This window comes from Pristiophorus japonicus, chromosome 13 (genome assembly GCF_044704955.1).
Source record: "Pristiophorus japonicus isolate sPriJap1 chromosome 13, sPriJap1.hap1, whole genome shotgun sequence".
NCBI lineage: Eukaryota > Metazoa > Chordata > Chondrichthyes > Pristiophoridae > Pristiophorus > Pristiophorus japonicus.
In genome coordinates this window covers 157,809,951-157,835,124 of record NC_091989.1, presented here as the reverse complement: position 1 = coordinate 157,835,124, position 25,174 = coordinate 157,809,951, and the positions used below count along the sequence as shown (strand labels likewise).

At 42.0% G+C, this 25,174-nt stretch overlaps 1 protein-coding gene across 3 annotated transcripts in view; it reads left to right on the top strand.

Moving 5' to 3' along the window:
* Positions 1 to 24,876, top strand: part of tmem231 (transmembrane protein 231) — an 80,554-nt gene extending 55,678 nt beyond the window's left edge. For 2 of the 3 annotated variants that reach the window (XM_070896997.1, XM_070896998.1), the window contains exons 4-7: positions 3,221 to 3,364; positions 4,843 to 4,924; positions 5,043 to 5,148; positions 13,154 to 14,607. In XM_070896997.1, coding sequence (XP_070753098.1) covers positions 3,221 to 3,364; positions 4,843 to 4,924; positions 5,043 to 5,148; positions 13,154 to 13,316 — 495 coding nt within the window. In that variant the 3' untranslated portion in view covers positions 13,317 to 14,607. Of the gene's footprint in view, positions 1 to 3,220; positions 3,365 to 4,842; positions 4,925 to 5,042; positions 5,149 to 13,153; positions 14,608 to 24,663 lie in introns of those variants that run through there. The other variant, XM_070896999.1, reaches the window with a different exon arrangement.
* Positions 24,877 to 25,174: the final 298 nt, after the last annotated feature.

The following is a 25,174-nucleotide window of genomic DNA, read 5'->3' as shown; positions in this document are numbered from 1 at the left end:
TTCTTTATGTAGCCATGTTCAGTATCCCTATTACATCTGGCACCCCACTACAAATTATTGCCTTCAGTTCTCCTGTTTTTCAAATGCTGTGCATATTGCTGTACAGGCAATTTAATTTGTTTTTATTAATTGTTCCCCTCACTTTATTGTTGTCATTTTATACTTATGTTCTATGTTCACAACAAAGTTCGAGTATATGAAACAGACTTTATTCATGCAACATAGGCGATCAGTCCGTACCGTACAAAGTGTAGCTGTTGGTCTATCTCGCATCAGCTTCCCAACTAACCCTGGAAAAGCATCCTTCCTGTACACCCTTGTTATCTACTTCAAAGGTATAGCTCACAGATACGACGTCATGATTTATCTGTTCTCGGACCCTCCCAAAGACAACTTATGGACAGCTTATATACCTAAATTGTAACAGATATCCATTCTATACCAAAGTAGTCATGTGGTTAACTGATCGCTCTGCCTATGTTTAGTAAATGATAGCTCTAATCATTAAAAGTTAGACATTAATCACTCTTGGTTGATGTCGCTCCAGTCAATATCTCCTTGTCACATTCATTGTGGTGCTAATCAGATGTTGGGAAAAGAAAAAAAATGAATTATCCCATACTCACAGGCACCTCACTATTCTCCTGTTATCTTTAGAAAGCCTGTTGCTTCATGACCAGTTATAGTTATATAGTTCAGTTATATAGATTATTAGCTGTTAGCTCTCCAACATTTCCAACAGGCCTGCCGATGCCAGCGGTTATCCCGGATCATACCTGCTGCTGCTCTCCAGCCGTGGCCATGCATCAGTGGAAGGCACCTAATTTGCATGGGGCCTATGGGCGCCTGCACATCTCCAGCATCCACCAGCCCTATGCTGCTGAAAACTGGCCTGCCTGCCACCATTTGGGGGAAGGCACCTCATCACAGCGATCCATTTCCTCTCCTATTCCCAGAGGAATGATTTACTGGTCTCCTTTATAAGGGGGTGATACTAAAACATTTTTAAAAAATCACCACACCTTATTTTTTCTGAAGTTGGTCTCAGTGAAGTTGGGGAAGTTCCCACACAAAGCGAGTTGCAGTGGGAGTGTGTCAGTTTACTGAACAAATTCCATCCATTAATATTTACTAAAGTAGTCATATGTTTATTTACTATTACAAAAACAGGTTTGCTTGAACTCTCTATTCCCTCAGGGAAATCTGCTCTGGTTGGGTTTTTAACCTCCACGATGCTGGCCCAGGTATAGATGTTTAGAGCCCCATATGCCCCAGTATTCACTCTTAACAACTGAATACATAGCCACTTTGCTCCTATTCCCTACACCCTGACTGGCCAAAATAATTATGCACCTACATGATCCTGAGCCAGCTCCGTATCCCCCTTCCCTAAGCTGCTCTTTATCCCTGTGTTGCCCTCTCCTCCATGTTACATGCCCAGATGTATTTATTTAGATAAGCATAATACAGGAGGGGACCTAATTTCTTTATCCATTTGTCTACAATGGATAAGGAAAACACTATGGGCCCAAGTTTCCGCCACTGTAAAAACGGCGCACCTCCATTAGTTGCGCCGACTTTCTAGAATAAAAAGGACACCGAAAACTTGCCTTCTAATTCTCCGAGCGCCTCAGCATGTCTTCGGCCTCAGCGTAGCGCAGCACAAGGGGTGGGGGGTGGAGCCAGGTGTCGCTGTTGAAAACAGTGCTCGGACCTCTGCACATGCGCGCTAGAATGTGCCTGCATGTGCAGTAGCTCCTCACAGCCCGACGCTCTGCAGGCTGTGTGGGAGGGGCCCTAATGAGCACTGAATATCTTTACTAAAAGCTGACGCCGAATATTCTTGTCACCTCATGTCGAGGTTTCAGTAGGTGTGTTACCTGAAGAGGCTGCCAAGATTCATAAAAAAACATTCACACATCTGGTGAAGGCTCACTTGGAATGATGCAGGTTTGAAAATGTGTAGGTCCAACTGTTTTTGAGACTTTGCAGAAAGATTCAAATCTTTAACTTAAAACAATTGTTGAGATGATTTTGTATCCATCAGTATCAAGTCCAAATTACTTCGCTTCACACTCCCCCTTCCTTCGTTCAGCCTCCATTCACCACCCCTCCCGTTCAGCCTCCGTTCATCCCCCCGCCCCCCCGCATTCAGCCTCTGTTCACCCCCCTTCCCCCCCCCCCCATGTTCAGCCTCCATTCACCCCCCCCCCGCGTTCAACCTCCCTCCACGTTCCACCTCCGTTCACTCCGCGTTAAGCCACCCCCCAACCCTGTGATCAGCCTCAGCCCCCTCCTCCACCCCCCGTTCAGCCCCTCCCCCGCATTCAGCCTCCCCCCTGCGTACAGCCTCCACCCTTCCCCCCCAGTTCAGCCTACGTTCAGCCCCTCCCCCTCCCTCCCGTTCAGCCCCTCCACCCCCTCCCTCCTCCACCCCCTCCCTTCTCCTCTTCCCTTCCCCCCCACCTCCTCACCCCCTCTCCTCCCACTCTTCACTGTCAGAAATAGAGACAGACAGAGGGATACTGACAGAAACACAGAGAGAGGCTAACAAAGAAATTCCCTTCACATAAAGGTAGGACTTCTATTTTTTATTTGTTATTGATTGGTTGCTTATTATTTTGGTCTTGGTGCTTTAGTGCAGGGTTGCTTCTATTTTTTATTTGTTAATTAATTGCTTATTACTTTTTGTGCTTCGTTTAGTGCTTGATGCTTTAAATGCTCCTCCCGCGCCCCCTCCCCCCGTCTCTGGCTGTGCCTGCACTGAACTTAACTCTAGGCAAGGGTTTTCAGAACTTACAAAAGTGAACACTTACTCCATTCTAAGTTAGTTTAGGTGTAAGTTTTCGCTGCCGAAACTTGCAAAACAGGCCTAAGTGGCTGGACACACCCCCTTTTGGAAAAAGAACTAAAACGAAACTAAACTAACTCACAAGAACTGGAGCAAACTAAATGCCGAGAATTGCAATTTCTAAGATACTCCAAACTAAACTAGTTGCTCCAAACACCCGAAACTTGGGGCCCGAAACCAATAAAAAAAAACTTTGCTTCTCTGTCCTGAATACATCTTGTAGAAACTTATTTCCAAAACCTTACAGTGGAAATGTGCAGCACTTACCCCGCCACCCCCATCTCCCCAAAAACAGCATAACTTCCTATTCATTGAGCAGGATCATGTGAGATATGTTATTATCTTAATGTTTCATGATGTTGCTTGCAGAGAATGTCTACATTCATAATGCAGAGTATGGCATATGTCTACTTCTCATCCTCTATACCTGGGTCTCAGCTTACTGTGAATGGTGACTTAAAGCTACAACAACGAGAGCCACTTAGACACAGAGGGCTTGACACACGCTACAATGTAAGTGTATCTCCTTTTTTAAGGGTTTTATGTTTTGAAGCTGTTTATGAACACTAAACTATCACCATGATAATTTAAAAATTATTTTCCAAATTTGTGACTAAACTTCAAAATTGTCTGTTCCAATCGAAAGTGGCGATATCTGAAACTGTTCACTTGTTCCATTCGCGTGTCTGCATAAATAGTGTGCCATCTCAGCAGTTTAAAAAATATTTTACTAAGTTGTATTTACTGCTTCACTGAATTCCACATGAAGGCGGTCATACTCACTCATGGTATATTGACCATTCAGTGGGAGTGATTTTAACTTGAGGCGTACAACAAGATGTTGATGGGTGAAGTTTGTCCGTCTGTTGTTATAGTTGTGAGACCCAAGCCATTTTGAAGCCCAGCTTTGATTTACATATTGCTGGCAAGCTGCAGGCGCCAAACTGACACTCCGGGGCAACTTGCCAGTTGGCGAGAGTGGGAAATCGGTATAATTCTATGCAAAGCCAGCTGACGGTCAGAACTGGGGGTTCGAGATGCGATCCAGGGGAGTGGGGGTGAGGGGGCGGTAGGGGGGTAGTGCGGGCCTTGAAAGGGCAAGCAACGGGTTGGAATTTTTTTGTGGGTCCACTCCTGGCACAAATCTGAACCTTAGTGCCCCAAAATACTGTTATGAAAGAATGTTTGAGAAGCATGGGCTTTTCAGCTTCGCACAGAGCGCCTGAGAGGGACATCATAGATGTATATGAATGGTAAACAGTTACAGAAAAATGAAATCGGAAATATTATTTCAAACTACACCAGGACAGTAGGATAAGGCTGCAGGATATGAAGAAGTTCTTCAAATAAAGAGTGGTTAATATTGGAATGGAGTTCCATTTGGACCGTGGAGTCAAAAACCCTAGAATCATTTAAGAAAGAACAATATGATTGAGATATTGTATGTTCCTTGTTGATTAATGATCTACCAAAGTACCATACTCATTTATATTTACCTTGTGATCTTGTGTGTGTGTGTGTGTGTGTAGACAGCTCCGGAGGGTTAGTGAGTGAGCAGAGTGCTGAGGGCCCGGTGACCAAAAGGAGATTACCGATGGGTGCACAGGCAAGGCAAATGAAAGCACAGACAGAGTACAGTGTAGTGCAGAGCAGAAGTAGGAATTATTAAGTGTCAGAACCTCATGTTTTTAAAATATATATTAGATAAGTATAAACACTTAGTCTGGAAAACATTAAATCAATAAGTAAGCATCAGTGGCAGACTGTCAGAAAATTAAATAACCATTCAACGTAAACCGTAAAAAATTAAGAGGATGAAATAAATAAATGTCAACCCTGGAGCGTGTAATGCCCTGGAGTAGGGAAACCAAGGAGAGACTGAGCTGGTGACCAATCCGATATTATTACTATAGACTGGTCACATACTGCCATGTGTATGATTGATCAATGAGATACCAAAGTTTTATATAGATATCATTTTTATTCCACAGATTTCAGTAGTTAACGATGGCAATCCATTTGCAAGTGCCTTTGACCTGGCAGATATCATTGCATCATATCAAGATAGAAATGGTGAGATTTTCATTACACTAACATTGTGCATTGATATACCAATATAAAATGCTCATTTTAGAACTATTTTCTCCCCTCTGAATCTAATTTGGACACTAACTATCTATTTGTGTTTTAGTAACAACAATTTTTACCAATCAGTATCCTGTGTGGAGAACAGGAAAAGCTGCTGATGCTCCATTTGTTATTAATGCAGTCATCAGATATCCTGTGGAAATGATCACATATCCTTTTTTTCAATTCAAAATAATGTCTTCAGATTTGGAAGTGTTTACAAACCCTGAGAATTTATATATTTTGAATGAAACTGACATTTGAAGTTCAAACGATTACATTATAGTAGCAATATGAAATTGCACTGGATGCCATATTATCTGATTTATTAGCATGCAAAGAAATTACGAAAATGACCGGCAGGAAAAGACCAGCTGGTCCATCAAGCCTGCCCCTCATTAGCAATGACTGGTCCAGCATGACTCAACACTTCCTACCCCCCCTCGTTCACCCTCCCTCAACCATGTACTCTCCTGGAGGAGGCAAAATAATGTGTCAAAAAATGGTCAAAATATTTGTCGTAACCACTATCTGCAGTTTCCAGAGGTGGTGGCAGCTTGTTATATAGACATGTTGTATAGAGCCTTGGTCAGACACCATCTGGAGTACTGCATTCAGTTTTGGGCACAGCACTTTAGGAAGGACATAGTAACCTTGGAAGGGGTGCAGCGCAGATTTACCAGAATGATACCAGGACTTAGAGGGTTAAGTTAGGAGGACAGGTTGCATAAACTTGTATTCATTTCAGTATAGAAGATTGAGGGGTGATCTGATGGAGTTGTTTGAAATGTTAAAAGCATTTAATAGGGTAGATACAGAGAAAATATTTCCTCTGGTGGGGGAAATCGAGAATGAGGGGACATAATCTTAAAATTCGGGTTAAACCATTTAGGAGGGAAATCAGAAAGCACTTCTTCGCACAAAGGGTAGTAGGAATCTAGAATTATCTCCCTAAAAGGCTTTGGATGCTGGAACAATTATAGTTTTCAATACTAATATTGCTAGATTTTTGTTAAGGATATCAAGCGACATGGAGTTAAGATAGTTAAATGGAGTTGAGGTACAGATCAGCCATTATCTTGTTGAATGGCTGAGCAGGCTTGAGGGGCTGAATAGCCAACTTCTGTTTCTCTGTTCCCATGTTCCTATGAGTGTTGCTATCAAGATTCTTCACTCTGCTGGTATCTAATCTGCAGGTTAACTCTGATGGCACAAGCTAATTTTCAAAATTGTCAGTGCAATCAAGGTTACCTCCTTGATCCTGCATTGAATTAACATTGTACCTACGGACAGCACACAGCCCACCATTCATTTGCTTTTTATTTAAAATGTAGATGGCTTTCTGTAGCTCAATTTTTTTCTACTAATCAGAAAGAGTCATCTGCCAACAACTGTAAGGAGGGAATACTTGTTTACATTTGGGTGTAGACTCTTCATCAAAACTGAGTAAGCAGACCTATCAACAAGTTTACAATTTCATTACACAAAATGCTCAACCACCCTTGCATGCCAGATGTCCGTACATAAAACTTGCCCCATTCTTACTTTTTATATGTTAGTGACATTGAAACATAGCTGGAAAATTTCCTTTAATTGCAATTTTCAGCAAAGTAATAAACCATTCTTTTTGAGATGTTTTACAATCTCACCAAAATAGTGTGTGGCCATGTTTCCAATTTGGTTAATATATAACAACCAGAGGAAATCTTTTCCCAGAATTATTAAGTAAATACCTTAAATGCATGTATTAGGATGTTTATGACATAGAATCATTGCACAGAAGGAGGCCATTTGGCCCATTGAGCTCGTGCCGGCTCTCCGCAAGAGTACTTCAGCTAGTCCCTTTTCCCCTGCCCATTCCCCGTGGCCCTACAATTTTTTTTCCTTCAGGTACTTATCCAACTCCCTTTTGAAAGCCACGATTGAATCTGCCTCCACCACCCTGTCAGGCAGCGCATTCCAGATCCTAACCACTCGCTGCGTAAAAAAGCTTTTCCTCATGTCACCTTTGGTTCTTTTGCCAATCACCTTAAAGCTGTATCCTCTGATTCTTGACCCTTTCACTAATGGGAACAGTCTCTTTCTATCTACTGTACCTGGACCCCTCATGATGTTGAACCCTATATCAAATCGCCTCTCAATCTTCTCTGCTCTAAGGAGAACTACTCCAGCTTCTCCAGTCTATCCACTTAACTGAAGTCCCTCATCCCTAGAATCATTCTCGTAAATCTTTTCTGCTCCCTCTCTAAGGCCTTCACATCATTCCTAAAGTGCGGTGCCCAGAATTGGACACAGTACTCCAGTTGAAGCCGAACCAGTGTTTTATACAGGTTCATAATAACTTCCTTACTTTTGTACTCTATGGGCCCGAACTTGGTGGCCTTACCACTGAGTTTTTTTGGGTGGTCTTTCCTCGGTGCCATTTTTGTGGAGACCTTCTGCCGGCGGGAGGGGAGTACCGCTGGGAACCGCCCGCTGACGGCTGCTGGCGCACAAGTCACGTAAGTGTCCAGCCTGCCGAGCTGCCATATTGGTGCGGGCGGGAGTCGGCAGCATGAAGGCAGGTCTAACCCCAACGGTAAGCCATTTAGGACCGAGATGCGGAGGAACTTCTTCACCCAGAGAGTGGTGAACCTGTGGAATTCTCTACCACAGAAAGTTGTTGAGGCCAATTCACTAAATATATTCAAAAAGGAGTTAGATGAGGTCCTTACTGCTAGGGGGATCAAGGGGTATGGCGAGAAAGCAGGAATGGGGTACTGAAGTTGACTGTTCAGCCATGAACTCATTGAATGGCGGTGCAGGCTAGAAGGGCCGAATGGCCTACTCCTGCACCTATTTTCTATGTTTCTATGTTTCTATGTAAGAAGACCTGCAAAAAAAAGTTAGGAGGATTTCTTTTAATTATTTTTTCCCAGTGTTTTATGTGTATGGGGTTCCCTGAAGCTGTTCCAGTGTTTTTTTTTTGGTGAAAATGTTTGTTTATTTTTATGTCTTCCCACCCTCCCTGGGCCCGACTCAATCCTTGGCGGCACTTTGGCGAGGCTCCTGCCCGCTGCCACCCAGATTGATGGCGTAAGTCGTTATTTTGCCGCTGGGCGGTACTGCCATATCTTTGAGGAGTCTTCCTGGTCTCTCGGCAGTCCTTTGGGTGGCAATTGGGCGGGCCTTGGCTTTGACCAAGTTCGGGCCCTATGCCTCTATTGATGAAGCCTAGGATCCCATATGCTTTCTCAATCTGCTCTGCCATTTTCAACGGCTTGTGCATATATATCCCCAGGTTTCTCTGTTCGTGCACCCCCTTTAGGATTGAACCCTTTTGGTTTATATTGCCTCTCCTCGATCTTCCTACCAAAATGTATCACCATACAATTTTCTGCGTTAGATTTCATCTGCCATGTGTCTGCCATTTCACCAGCCTGTCTTTGTCTTCTTGAAATCTATCACTATCCTCCTCACTGTTCACTATACTTCCAAGTTTTGTGTCATCTGCAAATTTTGAAATTGTGCCCTGTACACCCAAGTCCAAGTCATTAATATATATCACACAAAGCAGTGGTCTTAGTATCAACCCCTGGGGAACATCACTGTATGCCTTCCTCCAGTCCAAAAAACAACCGTTCATCACTACTCTCTGTTTCCTGTCACTTAGCCAATTTCGTATCCACGCTGTCATTGTCCCTTTTATTCCATGGGCTTCAACTTTGTTGGCAAGACTATTATGTGGCATTTTATCAAATATCTTTTGGAGGTCCATGTACACCACGTCAACCGCATTGCCCTCACCAACCTTCTCTGTTACTTTATCAAAAAAGTTAATCAAGTTCATTAAACACGATTTGCCTTTCATATATCCATGCTGGCTTTCCTTAATTAATTCACACTTGTCCAAGTGACTGTTAACTTTGTCCTTGATTATAGTTTCTAAAAGCTTCCCTACTACCGAGGTTAAACTGACTGGTCTGTAATTGCTGGGTTTATCCTTGTGCCCTTTTTTCAACAAGGGTGTAACATTTGCAATTCTCCAGTCCTCTGGCACCACTCCCATATCCAATGAGGATTGGAAGATTATGGACAGTGTAATGTATTTGCTTCATGGGTTCTTTGCCTAAGAATTCATAGCAACACATAGCTATTAAGAACTAGTTGGTTTATTAGCAAGGGTTTAACAATCACACTACACATTACCAGTTCAACTATTTTAGTTGCGCACTTTAAACAAATGTCCCCTGCAAGGGGTTCACACTCCAAAATATATTTTTTTTCCATTGCCCCTTTTTTTTTAGGGGCGGTGGGGGGGGTTTAGGGCACTAAAAACTGAAATTATACAAGTGCCCCCTGGCTAAAAGGGGGGAGGGGGCACTAAAACCAGCAAATTAAACTTTAAACTTTAATGATCAAATAAAAATTTGGTTGCCGGAGGTGATGATGCTCTCCAGTCCCTCCGGCATCCACCTCTTGCAGAAGGCCGCAAGCGTACTGGTGGACACCGCGTGCTTCAACTCCAGGGACACCCTGGCTCGGATGTAACCGCGGAAGAGAGGCAGGCAGTCAGGCTGAACGACCACCTCGACTGCCCGCTGCCTGGACCGGCTGATGGCCCCCTTGGCCGTGCCCAGGAGCAGTTTTACAAGGAGGCCCTCGGACCTGCCCGTTCCCCTCCGCACAGTGTGCCCAAAGATCAGGAGTGTGGGACTGAAGTGCAACCAGAATTTGGGGAGCAGCCCCTTCAAATATTGGTCACCAACTCTACAACTCTTTTGTTGCAAACCAATAAATAAACAGTTAAATCAAGTGCCCCCTTATTAAAGGGGTGGGACACTCCAAACATTTTTCAAGTGCCTGGTTTTTTTTGGTGTTTTTTTTTAGGGCACCGAGAAGCAAATTATGCAAGTGCCCCCTAACTGGGGGGACACTAAGAACCGGCAATAAAACAAATTAAACTTTAAAACATGTAAAATCATATTAAAATTTGGTTGCCGGGGGTGATGATACACTCCAGTCCCTCCGGTGCCCACCTCTCGCGGAAGGCCGCGAGCGTACCGGTGGACACCGTGTGCTCCATCTCCAGGGACACCCTGGCTCAGATCTAAGCGCGGAAGAGAGGCAGACAGTCGGGCTGAACGACCCCCTCGACCGCCCGCTGCCTGGACCGGCTGATGGCCCCCTTGGCCGTGCCTAGGAGCACTCCTACGAGGAGGCCCTCGGACCTACCCGCTCCCCTCCGCACAGGGTGCCCAAAGATCAGGAGTGTGGGACTGAAGTGCAGCCAGAAATTGAGGAGCAGCCCCTTCAAATATTGGTTACCAACTCTACAAACCTTTAAGCATGCTCACAGGTGCATACATTATAGCCAGTACCTCCGTGATTTCCTCCTTAACTTTCCTCAGCATTCTAGGACTCATCCCATCCATTCCTGGTGACTTATCAACTTTGAGTACAGACATCCTTTCTAGTACTTCCTCTTTATCATTTTTTAAAATCTCATCCAGTATCCCTACTACCTCCTCTTTCACTATGCCTTTTGCAGCATTTTCTTCCTTGATGAAGACAAATGCAAAGTACTCATTTAATACCTTAGCCTGTATGCATAGGTCTCATTTTTGGTCTCTAATTGGCCCCACACCTCCTCTTGCTACCCGTTTAATATTTATATGCCTATAGAAGACTTTTGAAGTCCTTTTTATGTTAGCTGGCAATCTATTATCATACTCTCTCTTTGCCTCTGTTACTTTCTTTTTCACTTCCCCTCTGAACGTTCGATATTAAGCCTGATTCTCACTTGTATTTATTACACACACTCTTTTTCTGCTTTATCTTGCTCTCTACCTCTTTCGTCATCCAGGGAGCTCTGGCTTTGGTTGCCCTACCTTTCCCCCTCATGGAAATGCACCTCGACCGTACCCGAACCAACTCCTCTTTAAAGGCAGCCCATTGTTTGATTACAGTTTTTCCTGCCAATCTTTGATTCCAATTTACCTGGGCCAGATCCATTCTCAACCCACTGAAATTTGCCTCCCTCTATTTAAGAATTTTTACTCTACATTGCTCCCTGTCCTTTTCCATAGCTAATCTAAACCTTATGATACCTATGATCACTGTGCCCTAAATGTTCTCCTATTGACACTTGCTCCATTTGACCCACTTCATTCTCCAGAACCAGATCCAGCAATGCCTCCTACCTCATTGGGCCGGAAATGTATTGATCAAGAAATTCTTCTCCCTCTCTGCCCTTTACACTATTAGTATCCCAGTCTATATTAAAATAATTGAAGTCCCCCATTATCACTACTCTATAGTTCTTGCACCTCTCTGTAATTTCCCTGCAAATTTGCTCCTCTATATCTTTCCCATTAGTTGGTGGCCTATAGAATACGCCTAGTAGTGTAATGGCACATCTATTGTTTCTTAACTCTAACCAAATAGATTCTGTCCTTGACCCCTCCAGGACACCTCTCTCTCCAGCATTGCAATATTCTCCTTAACTAATACCGCCACCCTTACTTTCCTTCCTTATCTTTCCTGAACACTGTATTTCCAGGAATATTTAAAACCTAATCCTGCCCTTTTTTGAGACATTCATGTTAAACATGGCTGTGATCATTCATGGATTTAGAATTGTTTTTTGCTTTATTACTATCCAAGCTATGTACTCATTGGAATTAATCAGTCATTAATCAAATTTATGGTCCATTTTGGACCATCATAATCCAGCCTATAATGCCTTCCAGCTGCACCTTGTTCTGTGGCTAGAAATGAAGCTCTGATGATAAACAAATACATTATTTTATCATTGATTATAAAATGAGTCGATATTTCTTGTTCCTAATGTAATCTCTGTTGCTATCAAGACTGCTAAGCCCCTAACTATTTTTGAAATGTAGTGGTTTAGCGTGATTGTGATTTCTCAATCTTAGATCATTGATTCTGCTTAGAATGAGTGAATAACAAGTCTATTGTAAAGCTTATACACGGTTAACTTTTACTAATACAAAACCTAAATTCTGTGGATGCTGGAACCTGAAATAAAACCAGAAAATGCTGGAAATCTCAGAGAGGAAAAAAATGTTTCAGGTCGATGACGAAGGGTCATCGACCTGAAACGTTAACTCTGTTTTCTCTCCACAGATGCTGCCTGACCTGCTGAGATTTCCAACATAATGGGCCCAAGTTTCCACAGGATAAAAAACGGGCGCCCCTCCGAGCTGGGCGCCCGTTTTTCGCGCCTAAAACGGCGCCTAAAAAAAAACCTCGCAATTCTGGAGCGTTCTGCAGCTCCTTGTCTGCCTGGCGCGGCGCCCAGGGGGGCGGAGCCTACACTCACTCCGATTTTGTAAGTGGGAGGGGGCGGGTACTATTTAAATTAGTTTTTCCTGCCGGCAACACTGCGCGTGCGCGTTGGAGCGTTCGCGCATGCTCAGTGTGAAAAAAACATTGGCACTCGGCCATTTTTGTAGTTCTTTGTAGCTGTTTAATTTTTGAACATTTTTTTAATAAAAGCACATTAGCACTTGCAGCCTTCTCACTGTCTCCTTCCCCCCCCCCCCCCCGCGGGAACGAAACAGCTGTTCCCTTCCCCCCCCCCCCACGGGAACGAACAGCTGCAGAATTCTCTGTGCCTGAAGCACTTTCACACAGGTAGGAAGATGGTTTATTTAATCTTTTCTTTGCTTATAAATGTTTATTCAGGTTGGATTTATTTGTATAATATTTGTAGAAGTATAAATAAGGATTTATTGTAGAATTTAATGAGTTCCCTTCCCCCCCCCCCCCCCCACCTCATTCTGGACGCCTAATTTGTAACCTGCGCCTGATTTTTTAATGTGTAGAACAGGTTTTTTCAGTTCTACAAAAATCTTCACTTGCTCCATTCTACTTTAGTTTGGAGTACGTTTTCACTGTGGAAACTTTCAAATCAGGCGTCAGTGGCCGGACACGCCCCCTTTTGAAGAAAAAATTCTGTTCCAAAGTAGAACTGTTCTACCTGACTAGAACTGCAGAAAAAAAAATGTGGAGAATTGCGATTTCTAAGATAGTCCGTTCTCCACCAGTTGCTCCTAAAAATCAGGCGCAAATCATGTGGAAACTTGGGCCCTTTCTGTTTTTATAACTTTTACTAATGTATTGTGTATTTATTTCCTTTTGCTTGTTTCTGTTCCTTAATTGTGTTTTTACTTATCGACCTGGTTTCTGGGAGATGATTAAGGTCGCTTGGATCCAGTATGTCAGCATTCTTGTCATCTTCTTGTGGGTCTTTGAGAGAATCAAGCTATTTATCTTTCAGAATCATGTGTTAACTGCTGTAATGGTACCACCATATAAGCAGCACCAATTGTAACTTATTACAAAAGGACAGCTCATAAGAAGTTGCTGATCCCACTACAAATGCACAGGAGCAATCAAATATTTAAGATGGCAAGTCATTGTATCAGTATTTGAACCTCAAGTGTGATTTACTGCTACATATTGCAGGTTGCTTGAATCTGTATTGCTTACATACCTGTGTGAACTAAGAGTTAAATATAGCTATAGGAAGGGTTCTAATCACAACCTATCCCCGGCAAAAACAATATTAAGGCCTAAAACAATCTTCATGGAATTTTACAGAAACAGGCCATTTGGCCCAACAGGTCTATGCCAGTGCTTATGCTCCACATGAGCCTTATCACCCACTATCAACATATACTTCTACTCCTTTCTTCCTTATGTACATATCTATCTTCCCTTAAATTTATGGTTGAAAGTTATTCATGTCTTGCATAGAACCATGATGATGAACAGCATCAATTCATAATTTGGTTTACTCTGCTATAGTTCCACTTTGTTTCAGTAATAAAGCACCATGTTTGAGGTATTCACTAGACAGTATCTGCATAATGTTATACAAAAGCAAAATACCATGGATGTAGGAAATCTGAAATAAAAACAGAAAATGCTAGAAATACTCAGCAGGTCAGGCAGCATCTGTGGAGAGAGGAACAGTGTTAAAGTTTCAGGTCCGTGACCTTTTGTCAGACATAAAGTTGATGGATTTCCATTTGGAAAAATTATAAAACTATTAATTATTCTATAAAAGAACATCAAACTTTCAATACAAGCTTCTAATAGTTAGGATTCAGCACTGAAGCAGAATCATAAACAAATGACCCAATAATAGATTGGTAATGTTTATAGAATTGGGCGTTATCAACAAAATTGCATTTAAATGGTCTCCTTGCAAAGTTGTTACAACTTTTATTGTATAGCTACCTGAATTAGAGTTTGCGATCTTTGTGTAATTTCAGAAATGCACATACATTTATATATTCTCCTTATTAGCAGAGTCAGAGGATGTGCTATTTTATAACCTGTAATGTAGAAAGCCATTGATTTACAAATCAAATTGTGTTATTATACAATAAAACTTAACATTAAACCGCCAATGCTAGAAATCTGAAATGAAAACAGAAAATGTTGTAAGTACACAGCAGTTCAGTAAAGATAATAGGCTGGTTATTGACATTTCAGGTGTGCAATTCTTCTGGATTCTGATAATTGTTTAGCTACACAATCAATTTTATCTCTTGGCTTTTAAAGCCCAGACACACAGGAAGATGTTTCAGATTGCAGATAGGACTGCTCAGTGGGAAGAGGAGTCAACGGTATATTTGTATAGAAAGAGAGCGAGAGAGCGATAAAGAAACAAAAGAGCGATCTGTATTAAATATTAAAACACTTGTGTACAGCGTGCATTTCCTTAAGTGTAACACATACTTCCTGACATGATATTTTAATCATCCCTAAACTTCCTACTTTTACCCCATTTGATAGTATTGGGAGGTTGGTCTGGGCTGTGGCAGTATGGGAGAGGGGCCTGGGGTACGCAGTGCTAGGTGGAGGCAATGTTTCCTGTAAGCTACGTGACTGTGCCGTGCTCCAGGGAACCAGACAGCCGGCTTTTAGGCTTTTCAATGTAAAAACCGCGCATGCGCGGTATTTTGAGTGGCCCGCACAGCCCCTTAAAGGGCCATACAGGGCCAAAAAATAATTATAGAGAACATTGGATGGAGGTCCAAGGTCTCGGAGCACTGGGAATGGAAACCCAGGTCTGTGAACATTGGAACAGGCATCATGGGATCTGGAAACACATGTTTGAAGGGAGTGGGGGGGTTCAAGTATTGGGAATAGTGGGAGGGGTAATGGGGAGCACAGTTGTGTTTCAGAAAATGAGAGCAATGGAAGAGGGATACTGTGATGTGGCTGCAGTGGACATGATGCTGATGTTTTGAAGTATTGGGAAATGGATCCTGGGATCTAGTAATGGGGGGTGGTCCCAGGGCACAGGAGTGCTAGGGCGGAAGTTCCTAGGGTAGGTACAATTGGGAAAGCAAGTTTTTAGTTTGGGAATATTAGACAGCAGGGCTGGGTATTAAGTGGCGCTTAGTATCTGCCAATGTTGGGTGAGGGGTTTCTTGAGTTAGGGGGTGATGTAAGTCTTCACACTTCTATGCTCTCCAGAAGTTTTAGCTTTTTGGTTTCCCAGAGCTCAAGGTGCTTATTGCACCAATTTATATGTTGGCAAATATAATAAAAGTGCAATTGGTGCTTTAAACAAACTAAAACAATTTTCTGGCTCAATATCAGGTAACCCTGGAATTTTGCAATGTGACCGGCCATGTAGTGGAACTGGGGTAGGGAGCTAACCAGCGGTGGAAGTGGACACCAGGGGCAGGATTTCTGGTCAGGCAAGAAGACTGATCTTCACAAACCACAGGTATTGATGCCATTCACAGCTGGGAGATAGAAATTGGCAGCAAAGGAATATCAGAACTAGAGTGACTACATGGAAAGAGTGAGCTGTTCAGAGGTGAATATAAGAAAATGGGGTAAAAGTAGGAAGTTTAGGGATGATTAAAATATCATGACCGGAAGTATGTGTTACACTTAAGGAAATGCACGCTGTACACAAGTCTTCTAATATTAATACAGATCGCTCTGTGCTTCTTTATCGTTCCCTTGCTCTCTTTCTATACAAATATACCGTTGACTCCTCTTCTCACTGAGCAGTCCGAGGTTTGATCACTGATTTGTGCTCAATTAGCTGATCTCAACTGGAGTAGCAATGGATGCACTACAATTGATCTCAGGACCAGAGTTCATATTCAATGATATCTGATGGAAAATGTGTGTGCATGCACGAATGGACATTCACCAAGAACAAGGTGCTGCTTGGCTGATCAGATTCTGCTCAGCTGTGATGTGCCCCGTGATTAAGTCACCCACTATACTCATTGACTAGGTTTACAAATGAAGAAAAGCTACATGGATAATGCACTGTTCTGGTTTGATCGCTGAATATACATATGAAAAAGGACAGAGAGCATCTATTCGATTCAGTATTTCCCACCCAGATATGATGTAGCCTACATGCTCATCAACCTTAATCCTAGCCAGGACTATTGGTCATTAGCTTTCAAGGATTCAATTTTGGTAACTTCTCTCTCTGTTACCACTGGCAACTTAGCAGTGTTCAGCAGTGAGAACAAATGAAAAGTATCCATTTAACATCTCTGTCTTATCTTGGTTCTCCACCGTAGCATGCTCTGCAGAAGCTCTGAATGGATCTTTCTGAATGGATCAATTAAGATGGACTGAATGGCCTTCTTCATCTGTAATTATCCTGTGATCACTTATTTAGTTTGTCCAGTGCATCACTGAAGCATACAGGGCAGTAGGTTCAACACATCGGTTAATTTTGTCCTAGTCAATAGGAGCGATGTTCGCACTGGGAGTAGATATTTTCCTACTTCAGTCACCTGTCAGTATTGAGCAGTTCAGGATCATGTATAATATCAGTGAGCTCTGAAGTAATGTTCCCACTATTCTGGCCCAACAATGCCATGAGATTCAGCTACAGAAGAGTGCCTCTAGCTGCACCAGATTTTGATTTTTCACACACACCAGCTTCTGTGAGATTGCCAAGTTAATGACAAATTGAGCTTTGTGCTTTGCATTCACATCTAGTAAGATCAGGAGTGCCCAAATGAATTTTATGTAAACCTCTTGCAATCAGCAGAAGAGCGTACATTGATATGGACTGGATTTGAAACCAGGTCTACTGTGCCACCTCACTATTGCTTTGTTAATGATCCTATGTTGTACAGCTGTTTCAATATTGCAAAAGTTGTTTAATGGGTGTGTACCAAATCTAATGCATTAATTTAACTTACCACTGAGACAGTTCCTTCAAAAGTGGAATTAGTTTTGTAAAGTTCAAGGAGACCACAATAGAACATTGAATTACTTTACGTACATACTGTACATAGAATTACATACTTTGTTCCTTTATGAACATTTCCATTAAGTGGAATTATATACAATGGGAAAGTTACTTGTGTGTCAGCTGTGGCTCAGAGTCAGAAGGTTGAGAGTTCAAATCGCACTCCAGGGACTTGAGCACAAAAATCTAGTGTTGAGGGAGTGCTGCACTGTCGGAGGGTGCCGTCTTTTAGATGAGACATTAAACTGAGGCCTCCGTTTGCTCTCTCAGGTGGACGTAAAAGATCCCATGGCACTATTTCAAAGAAGAGCAGGGGAGTTATCCCTGCTGTCCTGGCCAATATTTATCCCACAATCAACATAACAAAAACAGATTATCTGGTCATTATCACATAACTGTGGGAGCTTGCTGTGTGCAAATTGGCTGCCGCATTTCCCACATTATTACAGTGACTACACTCCAAAAGTACTTCATTGGCTGTAAAGCACTTTGAGACGTCCAGTGGTCGTGAAGGGTGCTATATAAATGCAAGTCTTTCTTTATTTTGCTACTTATCAGCTCAAGCCTCAATGTTGTCCAAGTCTGGAGAATGGAGTAATGGGAATGGAGTTACTGCAATCAGCAAGGAACAGCCCCATTTCTGATATAACGGAGGGAAGGTCATTGATGAAGCAGCTGAAGATAGTTGGGCATAGGACGCTGACTTGAACTCCTAGGGCTGAGATGATTGGCCTTCAACAACTACAATCATCTTCCTTTGTGCCATGTTTGACTTTAGTCACTGAGGAGTTTCCCTCCTGATCTCCTTTGATTAAAGCTTTACTAGGGTTCCTTGGTGTCCCACTCAGTCAAATGTTGCCTTGATGGCAAAAGCAGCTACTCGCACCTCATCTCTGGAATTTAGGTGTATCTATATTTGGACCAAATCTGTAATGTAGTCTGGAACTGAGTGGACATGACGGAATTCAAACCGAGCGGTGACCAAGTTATTTGCTGCTGATTGGGAGTAATAGGGCAGTAATTAGCCGGATTAACTCAAGTGAAAAGCAAAGCTGTTTTGTCATAGGAGTCCTGCTACAACTGTAACAGGGTATTGGTGAGGCCACACCTAGAGTACTGCATACAGTTTTGGTCTCCGTATTCAAGGAAGGATATACTTGCATTGGAGACTGTTCAGAGAAGGTTCATTAGGTTGATTCTGGTGATGAGGGGATTGAGTTATGAAAATAGGTTTGAGTAGGTTGGGCTGATACTCATTGGAGTTCAGAAAAATTAACTGTGATCTTATCGAAACATATAAGATAATGAGGGGGCTCGGCAAGGCGGATACAGAGAGGATATTTCCAGTCAGAGGAAACTAAAATTAGGGGAAATAGTCTCAGAATAAGGGGGCGCACATTTAAAACTGAGTTGAGGAATTTCTTCTCAGAGTTATAAATCTATGGAATTCTCTGCCCCATGAGAGCTGTGGAGGCTGGGTCATTGAATATATTTAAGGCGGAGATAGACATAATTTTGAGCGATAAGGGTATAAAGGGTTATGGGGAGTGGGCAGGGAAGTGGAGCTGAGCCCATGATCAGATCAGCCATGATATTAAATGGCGGGGCCAAATGGCCTACTCCTGCAGATATTTCTTATGTTCTTATAGCTGAAATAGCAGCACTAAGTAATTTTTATGACTACCATAAACCATCAATATTTCACATAGCAAATTGAGTAGAATCGTAAACAGGAGGTTGACACATTATTAGAAATCAATAACAACAACTTTCGCCTCTAACGTAGTAAAATGCCCCAAGGTAAAAGGTAAATGTAGTCAAACAAAAGAGCCACATAAGGAGTGTTAGCGTGAATGTTTTCTCGGAAGAATCACTCAACACTCAGAGTCGGTTCCAACGCCAATGCGGCCTTTATTTTCGCTAGCGGGGAGGAAGTCTCAGGACTGGATCCAGGCACTTCTCTCCGACGAACAAAGAAACTCATCGATATTTATATGTTTTACAATAGTTCTTTACAGTTACTCAGCCCACTTCGGTTGGACACAATCTAATCATAACGATTATAGATTACATATAGGTTTCTTTAACCCAGTAGAATTCTCCTGATATCTCAGGGGCTGTATGTTCGTTTTTTGTCAGCTCGGGCTGATTAATGACCTCGTTATGTGAGGTGGGCCCCCCCCCCCCATCTCTGTTCCTCGGGCTCTGTTGTGTGAAGTCCTTAGTCAAAGGACATTCCACATCATGTACTATAATGGTTCGTTTATAGTTATCTTGTCTGAAGTGAGTGAGCTAAGGCATTCCCGGTAGTGGGCCTCACAGGCTCATTGCTCGGTCAGCCCCAGTTCATTACTTGACTAACTGAGTACCCATCATGCTTGGGCAGCCATTTTATATGTGGCCACTTTAAACTTATATGAGTTTTGATATATTCAGCAGGTGCCTAATGCCTAGTGTTTTGATATATTCAGCAGGTGCCTAATGCCTACAACAAGGAGTGATTAGGACAGATGACTAAAAGCTTGGTCAAAGAGTTAGGTTGTAAGGGGCATCTTAAAGGAGGAGGGGAGAGAGTGGAGAGGTTTAGGGAGGGAATTGCAGAGCTTTGGGCCAAGGCAGCTGAAGGCACAGCTGCCAATGGTGGAGCGATTAAAATCTGGGAGGCCAGAATTGGAGGAGCGCACAGATCTTAGTTGTAGGGATGGAGGAGGTTACAGGGATAGACAAAGCCATGAAGATATTTGAAGACCAGGATGAGAATTTTAAAATTAAAGAGTTGTCTCATTTGCTTTGTTATTTTGTAATGTGGCCAATGAGCTAACCAACCAGCTAACCAACTCCTTAGTTGCAGCTGTGTGGGATTTGTTTGATTAATGGGATTGTTAGACTGATGCCAGCTAACTGCTGCCTTTTTAAACATCTTCCTGTGTAGTTTGTAGAGAGTTTCAGTACAAACTTTTTGCCTGATTGGATTTGAAACGTTTTTCTTATTTTGTGGTTGTAATTGGTTTCTTGATGTCATATTTTCATTACAACTTAACATAATCCAGTGCAAATTTTAAACTAAAAGAGCCAAATATCTAACTTAGTTAATATTGAGACCAACCACTAATAAAGAAGGATGGTAAAACTTATCCTAAGGCCAGTAATATAGTAATGAATTGATTAACTGACTATACATGTTGCATTTTCCAATCATGTTGAATTATCCTACATTGTTGCCATTGTGGTTTTTCTTTTTAAATTGTAGTTGCCCAGAAAGACCTTTAATGCTGTAATTTTATTGCTACTTTAAAGCTAAAATATCTTGTTACACGATGAAGCGTAAATATTTTATACTACTTTTAAAATTGGTGTCTTTTCTAGTTGGATAGTTTGGAATGGAATGAATTATAGAAATGGGACATTCAGAATGTAAACATATTTCAACTTCATTTTTAATCTGTACCCCTGGAACAGTCATACCAGACAGTGGGTTTTGTATTTTATACTTTAACTTACATATACATATTTTGAGTCATTTTTCATAAATGAAATAAAATCCAGATGTCTGCATCTAAGATGCATTGTTTTTCCTATTCTATGCATTTTTAAAGAAAATCTTGCGAGGATGTGATACTGCTGAGTATGTTGTGAAGTTGGTTTGATGATTTTTCATTGTGTAAACCATTGAGAAGGATCTCCATCACTACTGGCCTGGAATTTGCGGTCTGTGGTGAAGCAATAGCGCTCGTTGCTGACCTCGAAGAAAGCTGTCCACAAAGATCTAGCGATTCCTGTGGTGTAAATTTCAGCTCTCCCGATCTTTGTTTGAATCTGGCACCAATTCAAGCAAATTTCCAGCAACAGTGATGTCATCATACAGGCTGGGCAGCAATCACATTGAAGAATTCTCAGACAGCAAACCAGGAAGTAAAATGCACAGATTCTAATTTACTTTTTTTAATAAATTTTACAGAAAGTGAAATATAGATTGGGACATACACATAGGATTAAGGTAGAATTGGAAATATCATGAACTTAAAAAAAATATTTTAAAGACATGTAATTAATCATATTAATGGAAAAAATTGACATTCCACAAATATAAAATTAGTTCTTCAGGGCCATAATGGTTCAACAGTCATTGCGCCATTAAAAACGCAGTTACACCTCCTTCAACAAGGCTTAAATTTTTTTGGGGGGAGTGTGTGGGCGTTTAACAGCGACATTAGTTAATTAAATAAATCTGGAATAAAAGCTAGCATCAGTAATGGTGACCGTGAAACTACCAGATTGTCGTAAAAGCCCATTTGGTTTACTAATGTCCTCTAGGGAAGGAAATGTGCCCTCCTTGCCTGGTCTGGCCTAAATGTGACCCACAGCAATGTGGTTGACTCTTAACTGCCCTCTGAAATGGCCCAGCAAGCCACTTCATTATATTTAAGGCGGCAGCTAACCACAACCTTCTCGAGAGCAATTAGGGATGGGCAATAAATGCTGGCCTTGCCGGCGACGTCCATGTCCCATGAATAAATCAAAAAACATTACCTCCACAAAACCTAAGTATTGTATTTCAGTTTCACAATGCACATTTTGTTACAAATGTGTAAATTTGATCTGAATGCTAGAAACTTTCTCTACTTCATTATGGATATTGATGTTATTTTCATGCATATTTCAGCTTGGTGAAAATTAAAACTCCACCAAGATTAAATTAAAACTGCTATTGCACATAAAATAACATTAGTTAATGGTTGCTACTGAGTGTAACACTTCAGTGATGTCAGGAGAACAATTCTCAACATATCTTAGAACATATGACATCCATCGGAACGAAGATCTGACGATAATAATTTAGCAAGGCTTACTATTCAAAGATACTCATTTAAATCTCTTCTGTATTAAATAAAAATTGAAGCCCCATAGATAAAATAAAATATTGTCCCAAGTATTAGTGTACTGCTCGATTTACAGAAAGATCTGGGCTATTGCACTTGTGGATCAATAGCATACATGTGGCAAATAACCTAAATTTGTTTTTCTGAAAAGAACATATTAGGTAGCACTGTTCCTTAGCTCCAGTGGTGTTGCCTGATGAGAGGTCAATATTTACAGATACAGATAAATTGAATTCTTCAGGCTTTACATCTGTTTTTGTTCCATGAGTGATTACACTTGATTGGTATGTCCACTTATCAATCACCCGACTCAATCATTTTTCATGTCCTATGATACACACTTGTTTCTGATTTGTGAGAGAGTTGATTTAAAATGTTACGTGAACATGTCTTTCATAAGCCCAAAATAATGAAAGATGTTATATCTATTTTAGAAGTTCTTCAGTATTCTGATTTGAGGTATTTGATACACTATTGACTATCTCCGCACAATAATTTGTAAATTTTTGTATGGTGTTTTTTGTATGTTTAGATTTTTTTAGTGTTTTTAATGAAAAAATAATTTTTACAAAAGCTCATTGTCTTCTTCCTTTGAAATGATCCACTTTCAATCTTATTATGAATGCTTCTATGATACTTGTATTTAATAAAATACTTCACTTGGACATAGCCTAAAAGTATAACCCATTCTGTGACTTATTTTCATAGATGGTCTCTCAGAACCTTTGTTAACTAATAGAAAACTATTCTTGCCTTACTTGCATTCAGAAAAAAATTTGGCTTTATACTAAATTAATGTCATGAGTCGCCTGTGAATTCCATGTGGCACATGAAATACTCTATTCAGAACAACTGTTATGGTTTTGACCCATGCAGACCAGGAAGAAAACTGGAAAAGAATGAAACGCTCTATCCATTTGATATGAAGTGAAGTGACATGATCTGAGCTTCTGACCCAAAATCCTGTCCATCACATAGACTGCCCATTTCCACCTTCATAGCATTGTCTGTCTCCACTCCTACCTTAGCCTATCTGCTGCTGGAATCCTTGTATATATCTTTGTTACCTACAGATTCCATTATTCTAGTGTTCTCCTGACTGGCCTCCCATTCTCCAACCTCCATAAACTTCAGTTCATCCAAAACTCTGCAACCCGCTGTGCTATTTAACACCAATTCCCAATCATAGTCCTTTTATCTACGTTGACTCCCAATCCCCTGGAGCCTCAAATTGAAAATTCTCATTCCTATGTTTAAATCTCTCCATGGCCTTGCTGCTATCTCTATAATCTCTTCCATCTCTACAATCCCCTCAAATTGCCTGATCATTTGACTCCCGGCCTTTGTGAAATTCCCTCTTTGCTCCATCATTGGCAGCTGTACCATCAGTTGACTGGGTCCCAGGTTCTGGAATTCCCTTCCTAAACCCCTTCACCTCTTCGCTTCCATCTGCTCCTTTAAGACCATTTTTCAAACCCATTGCTTTGACCAAGCTTTTGATCACCTCTATTATCATCTCCTTTGGCTCAGCCTCTTTTTCTTGTAGCCCTGTGAAGCACCTTGGGATGTTTTTCTCCATCAAAGGACCAATATAGATGCAAATTATTGTAGTAGTAGTGTGTATTATACAGTCAAATGTATCATGAGTAGAAACTTCAACTAATTTAAAAATTGACTTGTAACTGTTGTTGTGGTGATTATTATTATCCTGCTGCCGCTCAGATCCCGGGCCGAAAAGCCCCTACCCCCGCCCGTCCCCGGTGCTGGTGCCACTCCTGCCTCGGGCTGAATGGCCCCCCGCCCCCATTGCTGCTCCTATCCCAGGCCGAATGCCCCCCCCCCCCCCCGGTGTCGGTGCCATTCCATCCCCCCCCCCCCCACCGCTGCTATCCTGGGCAGTGGAACTCGATCTTCTGCACGATTTTCTTAAGTTCACGTAAGGTTTTTCAGAATGGTGTATTGCGCCATTTTTGAAAAACCCTAGTTGGCCAAACTCGCTTAAATGGCCAGAAATAACGCTGCCGGCAGCCGGCACCCCCAGTGACATAAAAAAGTCGGGAACTACGGCTGTAAGTAGTTTACAATGGCGTAGAAACTTTAGCGAAACTTGCAGATGTTAAGTTGCTCCAAAAAAAAGCGCAGAATGGTGGTGAAAATTTGGCCCAAAGAACCTTGTCCTGCCTGCCTTTTTAAGCTTCTTGCACAGGTACAATTTAATCATGGGGGCACTACTGACAATGCCATACCTTGTGCAAGCCTTCTGCACGATGGTGCTGCGGAGGAGACAATTGATTCGATATCATCACATGCGGAACCTCAGAGCATATAGGGTGATGGCCAGGAGGCCTTACCCACGTCTGGTATATCAACACAGGCATTCATACCTGCACCTGAGTGATGCAGACTGTCAGAAGGCTGCGTTTCTGCAAAGAAGTTGTAACAGATCTGTGAGTTAGTAAAAGCAGAGCTGCAACGTAGAAGCATCAGCGGGACTGCTTTGTCAGTTGAAGTGAAGGTTACAGCTGCACTTTCATTCTATGTATCAGGATCGTTCCAAGCTACAACGGGATGTATGTGCCATTTCGCAACATGCAACACATATCTGCATTCAGCAGGTGACTACTGCACTATATGCACGGAGGAATTACTTCATAAAGTTCCCCATGACCACCCAGGCAATGCGTGAAAGGGCCGTGGGCTTCTCCAGGATTGCTGGCTTCCCAAAGGTACAGGGCTGCATTGATTGTACCCACATCGCCTTGTGAGCACCTTTAGAGGATTCTGAGATGTACAGGAACAGAAAAGGCTTCCACTCCATTAATCTGCAGCTCGTGTGTGACGACATGCATCGCATCATGTCAGTTGGTGCAAGATACACTGGGAGCATCCATGATGTGTTTATCCTACGCGAGATCGTTATATTTGCCATGTTTCAGCAGCAGCCAGAAGGGCAGAGCTGGCTACTGGGAGACAAAGGATATAGCCTCGCCACCTGGCTCATGAAGCCCTTACGGGTAACCCGGACGGAAGCTGACCGGGGATATAACATGTCGCACA